Raw genomic sequence first — 8,601 nt, forward strand, 5'->3', positions numbered from 1 at the left:
TGGGACCCCCAGGCCCGGACCTGGGGACACACCCGCCCCTCCCCGCCCCTGCAGCCCCGGCCCCGCCCCTCCCCCCCGTGTCTCTGCCCCCTGCCGTGCCCCGAGCCCCGCCCCCCGCCGTCCCCCGGGCCACGCCCCGCTCCGCCCCCGCCACTTCCATCCCCGGGCCCCGCCCCGCTCTCCGCCCCGCCCCTGCCGTCCACCGGGCCCCGCCCCCCTGCCGTACCCCCTGGCACCTCCCCCTTCCATCCCCGGACCCCGCCCCCGCCATCCCAGGGCCCCGCGTCCCCGCCCCGAGCCCCCGCCCCCGTGTTCCCGCCCCCTGCAGTCCCCCGGGCCCCTCCCCCTGCCACCCCCGGGCCCCCGCCTCCGCCTTCCGCCCCGCCCCCGCCGTCCCCGGGCCCCGCCCTCCGCCCCGCCCCCTCCATCCCCGGCCCCGCCCCGCCGTCCCCGGGCCCCGCCCCGCCCCGCCCCCTCCATCCCCGGCCCCGCCCCGCCGTCCCCAGCCCCGCCCCCTCCCCGCCCCCGCCGTCCCCGGCCCCGCCCCAGCCCGCCCCCGCCGTCCCCGCCGCCCCGGGCCCGCCCCGCGCTCCGGGCCCCGCCCCGCGCCCCGCCCCGCGCCGTCCCCGGGCCCCGGCCGGCGGGCCGGGCCGGGCGGGCCGGACGGGAGAGCGGCGGGCGCCGCCATGGAGCTGCTGTGCGCGGAGCGCGCGTCCCGGCCCCCGCCGCCGCGCGGCGCCGACCGCGTCCTGCTGCAGCCGCGCGTGCTGCGCAACCCTGCTGGCCGCCGAGGAGCGCTACGTGCCCGCCGCGCCCGGGCTGCTGCCGCCCAACGCGCGCCGCGCGCTGGCCGCCTGGATGCTCGAGGTGCCCGGGGCGGGGGGGGGGGGGACGGGGGAGGGGGAGGAGGGGGGAGGAGGGGGGCCCACACCTCCCCCGGACCCCTGGACCCCACACCCCACCACACCCCACACCACACCACACCCCCACCCCGGACCCCAGGACCCCACACACCCCACACCCCCAGAACCCCGGGACCCCACCCCTCCCCACACCCCACACCCCCCACACCCCCACACCCCCACCCCAGGACCCCAGGACCCCCACACACCCCACACCCCCCACACCCCACACCCCCCACACCCCACACCCCCACCCCCAGGACCCCAGGACCCCACACACCCCACACCACCCCAGAACCCCGGGACCCCACACCCCACACCCACACCCCCACACCCCACACCCCACCCCAGGACCCCACACCCCCCACACCCCACACCCCCCACACCCCCACACCCCACCCCCAGGACCCCAGGACCCCACACACCCCACACCCCCCACACCCCACACCCCCCACACCCCACACCCCACCCCAGGACCCCACACCCCCCCACACCCCCACACCCCCACACCCCACCCCAGACCCCACACCCCCAGCGACCCCACACCCCCCACACCCCACACCCCCACAGGACCCCACACCCCCACACCCCACCCAGACCCCCACACCCCCCACACCCCACACCCCACACCCCAGACCCCACACCCCACACCCCACACCCCACACCCCAGGACCCCACACACCCCACACCCCCAGAACCCCGGGACCCCCACCCTCCCCACACCCCACACCCCCTACACCCCACACCCCACCCCAGGACCCCACACCACACCCCCACACCCCACACCCCCCACACCCCACACCCCACCCCAGGACCCCAGGACCCCACACCCCCCACACCCCACGCCCCCACACCCCACACACCCCCCACACCCCCACACCCCACCCCAGGACCCCACACCCCCACACCCCACACCCCCACACCCCACACCCCACCCCAGGACCCCACACCCCCCACACCCCACACCCCACACCCCACCCCAGGACCCCACACCCCCCACCCCCCACACCCCCCACACCCCACACCCCCACACCCCACACCCCACCCCAGGACCCCACACCCCCCACACCCCACACCCCACCCCAGGACCCCACACCCCCACACCCCACCCCCCACCCCAGGACCCCACACCCCCACACCCCACACCCCCCACACCCGACACCCCACCCCAGGACCCCAGGACCCCACACCCCCCACCCCCCACACCCCACACCCCACCCCAGGACCCCACACCCCCCACACCCCACACCCCACCCCAGGACCCCACACCCCCACACCCCACACCCCACCCCAGGACCCCAGGACCCCACACCCCCCACACCCCACACCCCCCACACCCCACACCCCCCACACCCCACCCCACCCCGGACCCCACTCTCCCCACACCCCATCCTGGACCCCGGGACCCCACACCCCCCACACCCCACCCCACCCCAGGACCCCGGGACCCCACACACCTCTGCCCCTCAGCCTGTCTGCCCTCCCGGGAGGGGAGCAGGGGCGAGGAAACGGGGAACCCTCTCTTGGTAAAGATACCAGCAGCACCCCCAACTGAAAAACAAAACTTCCCAGGCGACTCGACACTGGAGTGGGGGGGGGAGTCACAGCTGAAGGGACCTGCATTTTAGGGGAGCCCCAAAATGTCCACCACCTAGGCCTCCTGGCCCACGGTGGCTTCTCCATGTTGCTGTCGTCTTTCTCCTTGGAGAGGCTGGGGATGGAGGGGGGATGCCAGCCGGACCCCGAGGCACCCCGTTATCCCAGCCCCCCCATTCTGTCCCCTGTGCTCCCCCAGCTCTGGCAAGGCCCCTGTCGGGAAATCCAGGCAGGGTGGGGAGGCCGAGGCAGGAGCTGAGTGCTGGGGAGATGAGGGGACCCCCCCCCAAAAGAGCCATCCCAGCTCCCCCGGCACCTGTCCCCGGGGCTCCCCCCCTCGCCCCTCTCCCCAGCACCGGACCCCCAGCTCAGCTTTGCACCCCACATGGACTCCAGGGTCCCTGGAGCAAATCCCTCTGAGCCCCCAAGACACGAAGCTTCCCCCCACCAGATGCTGACCCTTCTGACACTGAAACTTCCTTTTGTGGGGAGCGGGGATCCCCTTTGGGGTTTTCAGGGCGCACACCGCACTTCTGGGGCTTTTCTTCGATTTTCAGCCATTTTTTGAAACTGGGTTCCCCCCGTTGCCCTGACTCCATCTCCTTCTCCCCCCTCTCTCTCCCTCTCTCTTTCTCTCTCCACCCCGTGCCCCCAAATCCAGCCCCTGGGCGGCAGGGACCCCCTCAGCTATTTTTTCCAATTGTCGGGAATGCTGAAGTAGGGTCTGGAGGTTCAAATGAGCCCCAGAAACCGATCCCCGGGGCCCCCTGGAATACTTGTAGTGAGTTTTGGAAAAGATGACAAAATCCAAAAGGAGAAAGAAAAGGAAAAAAGTCCATTCAGGGCTCGTGTGTCAAAGCGGCTTGGAGTGTGTGGGGGGGACCCTGGGATTGGGGAGCCTGAAATCACCCCCCCACTTCATGAGCTCCCATAGAGAAAGCCCAGACACCCACAGGCTCACGACATACCCCCCACTTTCCTCCTGTCTCCTCCCTCCCCCAAATCCAACTTGTTCCTTCAAGGAGACCAAGGTATTAGGAAAGTCTAGCAGCCCTTTTTGGGGTGCACTTTCACCCCGTGCCGTCCCCCGCGCAGGTGTGTGAGGAGCAGAAGTGTGAGGAAGAGGTCTTCTCCTTGGCCGTGAACTACCTGGACCGCTTTCTGGCCGGCGTCCCCACCCTCAAAACCCACCTGCAGCTGCTGGGAGCCGTGTGCATGCTCCTGGCCTCCAAGCTGAGGGAGACCATTCCGCTGAGCGCCGAGAAGCTCTGCCTCTACACCGACAACTCCTTCTCGCCCCGGGAGCTGCTGGTGAGGACCGGGGTCCCCCCCCCCAGGCCCCCCCCTCCTCCTCCTCCTCCTCCTCCTCCTCCTCCTCCTCCTCCTCCTCTTCCTCCTCCTCCTCCTCCTCCTCCTCCTCCTCCTCCTCCTCCTCCTCCTCCTCCTCCTCGGGCTCCCTGCTTTGGCCTCCCTCCTCCTCAGCCTCCATGCTCTGCCCCCCCCTCCATGCCTGTCCTTACCACTCCCCTGGCTGTGCACCCCACGTCTCCAAACCACGTCCCCACAGTCCACCAGAGGGAAGTATGGCCCCTTGCACGAGTGTCTTGTGGGGTCTCATCACACTTTCCTGAAGGAGAGCGGCACAATGTTCCTGTGTGTGGAGGAGATTCACGTGCAGGGCCAGCAGCGGGGCCTCGTGGTAGAGGGCTGGCCTAGCGTGCACGAAGTCCTGGGTTCCATTCCTGGGTCCCACAGACAGACGCGGTGCTGTGGCTCAAATGGTAGAGCGCCACCAGCCTTGAGGAGAAGCAGCTCAGGGACAGAGCCCAAGGCTCAGAGTTCAAGACCCAGGACTGGCATCTCAAGCCTAGATTTCTAACTTATTTGGGGTCCCAAGAGGAAATGGGGCTCCTGCCACCCCCCCCATTTGGGCTGGAGTTTGGCCCAGAATTCCTTTAATCAACGCCCCCTCCCTTCCCGTCCCTCACTTCTTCATTGACTTGTCCCGTCTTCAAGGTCTTCTCATACCTCCACCTTGCTCTGAAGAAGCCCTTGTCTCCACCTAGCAGGAGAGAACCCCCCCACACACACCCCAGGCTGCCTCAGTTTCCCAACCCACGAGGGCTGTGATTTCTGGGTCTGCTCTGCCCTCTGGTGGTGGCCAGGTGTGTGGCAGCGGCAGGGAGAACGTGGCTCTGCCGGCTTCTGGTTTGTTCTGAGACCTGGGGTTGAACTCACGGCCTGGGCTCTGTCCCTGAGCTTCTCTGCTCGAGGCTGGTGGTGCTCTACCATTTGAACCACAGCTCCACGTCTGGCTTTGGCTTTTGCTGGTTGCTGCTGGGCCTCATCCTGGGATGTCAGGCTGCCGAGCAGAGCAGAGGGGCTGGGATTCCAGGCGGGAGGGGGGGGGGGTTCCACATCTCTTGTCTCCATCCCTGCAGGAATGGGAGCTCGTGGTGCTGGGAAAGCTCAAGTGGAACCTGGCGGCCGTCACGCCGCACGACTTCATCGAACACATTCTCCGCAAGCTCCCGCAGCCGCAGGAGAAGCTGCTCCTCATCCGAAAGCACGCCCAGACTTTCATTGCCTTGTGTGCCACTGGTGAGAACCGCTGGGGCCGGGGGTGGGGGGTGTGCCCTGAGGAACCCCAAGTTCACGAACTCGGGGCCTGGCACTGTCCCTGAGCGTCTTTCCACTCAAGGCTGGCGCTCTACCCCCTGAGCCACGGCTCCACGTTGGCTTCCTCTGGGGGGCCAGGTGGTTTGTTGGAGAGAAGAATCTCGTGGACTTTCCTGCCCCAGGCTGGCTTTGAACCATGATTCTCAGATCTCAGACTCATGAGTAGCTGGGATGACAGGCGTGAGCCACCAGCACCACTTAACGTCATCAGGGCAGGAACCCCCCCCCCCCCCCCCGTCTTTCTCTCCCCCCCAACTCTTAAATGGTTTATGCAGACAGTTGTAAAGTGGGAGGAAAAAGTAGGAACACACACACACACACACACACACACACACACACACACACACCTTTTTCACAATCTCTAAAAGTGAATGCGGTTGGCTTTAGGCAAAGATTCCCTTTCTGAGTCTTTCTGGTCCCACCCCTTGTCTAGCTTTGAGCTTCCGTAGCCATTAACGTCACAATCCACTGGACTCTCTGAGCGGGGGAAGTTTGGCCTAGTGGTAGAGTTGCTTGCCTAGCATGCACCAAGATCCGGGTTCGATTCCTCGGTACCACATAGAGAAAAAGCCAGAAGGGGTGCTGTGGTTCAAATGGCAGAGTACTAACCTTGAGCCCTGAGACGCTCGGGGACGGCTGGGGGCCCTGAGTTCAAGCCCTAGGACTGACATCCACCACAAAGTAGTTTTCCTTTCTGGGAGAGCCGGGGTTACACACATTGTCTCTTCTCTTAATCAGCTCTTGTCCGTTGCCTCTGGGAGGAAAATAACAGTGTAATGAGGGTGCCTTCCCCATGGCTCCCCCCTTTCCTCTCAGTGGGGGGGCTCTGTGGGAGCCCCTGGGATCCCATTAGCTCAGGGTACCACAAGTTCACAGGAAGGAACAGGGGTCAGAGGCTGGGTCTGGGGGTCAGAGGCTGGGTCTTAGGAGTCCACATGAGAACAGAGTTGCTTTTTGTTGGGGTTGCAAGGTCATAGGGTCCCAAGTTTGGGTGAAAAGTAAATAAAGAAGTTCCCCCCCCACCAACCACCCCCAGGAAAGGGGTATGGCCAGAGAGAGGGAGGAAGAGTGGAGAGAAAGAAAGAAGGAGGGAGGGAAGGAAGAAAAGACAGGAAAGTGAAGGAGATGAGAGAAGGATGGAGGGAGGAGGGGAGGAGGAGGGAGGGGAGGAGGAGGGAGGGTGGACCAGCCCGGTGAGGGAGGGGTGGTGACTCACCCACTCACCCCAGGTGGATTTGATCCCCTGGCTTTGCTTTCCCCAGCTAGCCTCCTCCTCCTCTGTGCACGCTAGCTGACCCCTGACACCCCACCCACCACTCTCCCCCCCCACCCCTCCCCTCTGCCCTCTGATCTGGGGTCCGATCTCCCCACCTCGGGCAGCTGCCATTTGGACAACCAATAAGGAGGTTGCCAGCGGGCGAGGGGGGGGATCCCGTCTCCTGACACCTGTGGGCTGGGGCACCCCGAGTCTTCCTGGCCCTGACCCTGGGCCCTCTGGTTCTGTTCCTGGCAGACTTCAAGTTCACCATGTACCCCCCGTCTATGATCGCCACCGGCAGCGTGGCGGCCGCCGTGTGCGGGCTGCAACAGGAGGAGGAGGTGAGCGCGCTGACCTGCGACGCCCTCGCCGAACTACTCGCCAAAATCACCAACACGGACGTGGTAAGGAGAGGCCGCCACGGGCCCGGGCAGGGGCCTGGGACTGGGCGTGGCGGGGACAGAGCCCTGGGTTCAGGCACTGAGGGCCCAGAGTGCCCTACAGTGTCTCACACCAGACATCCCAGCTACTCAGGAGGCTGAGATCTGAGGATCATGGTTCAAAGCCAACCCCGAGGCAGGAAAGTCCATGAGACTCTCATCTCCCATGAACCACCAGAAAAACCACAAGTGGAGCTGTGACTCAAATGGTAGAGCGCCGGCCTCGAGTGAAAGCGCTCGGGGACGGCGCGCAGGCCTGGGGTTTGAGCCCCAGTATCCGCATGCAAAAAAAAAATATTAATAATAAATAAACCATTCGCGGAGCTTGCATAGAAAATCCTCAGGTCATCCAGGCTGGAGGGCTAGAAGAATCTTCTAGTGTTTTCCCCAGGGCTTCCTAGCCTTGGAGTAAATGTGTGTGCAAGGCCAGAGGCCTGCATGTGTCCGGTTTGGGAACCAGTGAGAACGAATGGTGGCGCTTTTATTTGTCTATATTTGGTAGGAAAACTCAGGCGGGAGCAGAGTTTCTGGCCCTGTTAGCTGGACAAGAAGGAATGTGAGGCAGCCATGGATTTGTCAAGGGGAAGGAACATCAGCTAGACACCAGAGAGAACTGGGAGTGGCCTGGGTATCCGCCAGTGGAAGGTTTACAGCTTCTGTGTTCCGTGTCAGCGGCTCTCCCATCATCCCAGCTGCTCAGGGGGCAGAGATCTGAGGATCGAGGTTCAAAGCCAGCCTGGACGGACCAGAAAGTCTAAGAGACTTTGTTTTGTTTTGGTTTGTTTTCTTCCAAGAAGCCACACAAAAAAAGCCAAGATAGTGTCGTGGTTCAGGTGGTAGAGCAGCCAGCCTGGCTTTGAACCTCTATCCTCACCTCTCAGCCTCTCGAGTAGCCGGGATGACAGGTGTGAGCTCTGGTGTCTTCTAGTCCACCAGGCCCGGGGTGTTCGGCTGACTGTGCCTGTCTGGACGTTTTGTGCCCCAGGACTGTCTGAAAGCCTGTCAGGAGCAGATTGAGGCCGTGCTGCTGAACAGCTTGGAGCAGCCGAGGGATCGCCCCAAGTCAGAAAGCCAGATGGAACAGGCCACGACCCCCACAGACGTGAGAGACGTCGACCTGTAAACCGCCCCCCCAACCCACCGGGGAGAGGCCGCCGGGCCACCTGCCCTCTCCTTCTCTGCTTCTGTTGGCATCTTTATGTCTTAGGATGAAACTTGAAACGACAAAGAACGAACGTGTGTGCTTGCACGCGCGCGCGCGCACGCACACACACACACACACACACACACACACACGGAGTCTGTCCCTACTTAGATGCTGTTTAAAGATCTTTTTGCTGTTTGGTTGGTTGGTTTTGGAAGTGAGGGGAGATAGGCCCCTAAGTTTGAAAAGTCCCTGTGTTTGTGGCCCATGGCTTGGGTGTAAAATAACTTTCTGGAAAGTGACCAGAGTCAGGTAGGAAAATCTTGTGTCTGTCCTGGCATCCTGTTTGGGGAAGGGATGGAGTTTGGAGCAAAGATGCACAAAGCCTGGACGCCACTGGGTGGAGGGAGGTTGATGGATGCATGAGTGGATGGGTGGATGGATGGATGGATGGGTAGATGGGTGGATGGATGGATGGATGAGTGGGTAGATGAGTGGGTGGATGGATGGGTGGATGGATGGGTGGATGGATGGATGAGTGGATGGATGGATGGATGGATGAATGGATGGGTGGATGAGTGG

At 64.0% G+C, this 8,601-nt stretch overlaps 1 protein-coding gene across 1 annotated transcript; it reads left to right on the forward strand.

The window, feature by feature from the left end:
- Positions 1 to 769: 769 nt before the first annotated feature.
- On the forward strand, positions 770 to 8,108 carry Ccnd2 (cyclin D2). The gene is made up of 5 exons (XM_090325336.1): positions 770 to 867; positions 3,594 to 3,809; positions 4,940 to 5,099; positions 6,691 to 6,839; positions 7,861 to 8,108. Exons 1-5 carry the CDS (start codon positions 859 to 861, stop codon positions 7,996 to 7,998), a joined length of 672 nt encoding a protein of 223 aa, XP_090181462.1. The 5' UTR covers positions 770 to 858; the 3' UTR covers positions 7,999 to 8,108.
- The last annotated feature ends 493 nt before the right edge of the window (positions 8,109 to 8,601 follow it).

This window comes from Megascapheus bottae, chromosome 37 (assembly GCF_031878675.1).
Source record: "Megascapheus bottae isolate mThoBot1 chromosome 37, mThoBot2.hap1, whole genome shotgun sequence".
NCBI classification, from domain to species: Eukaryota; Metazoa; Chordata; class Mammalia; order Rodentia; family Geomyidae; genus Megascapheus; species Megascapheus bottae.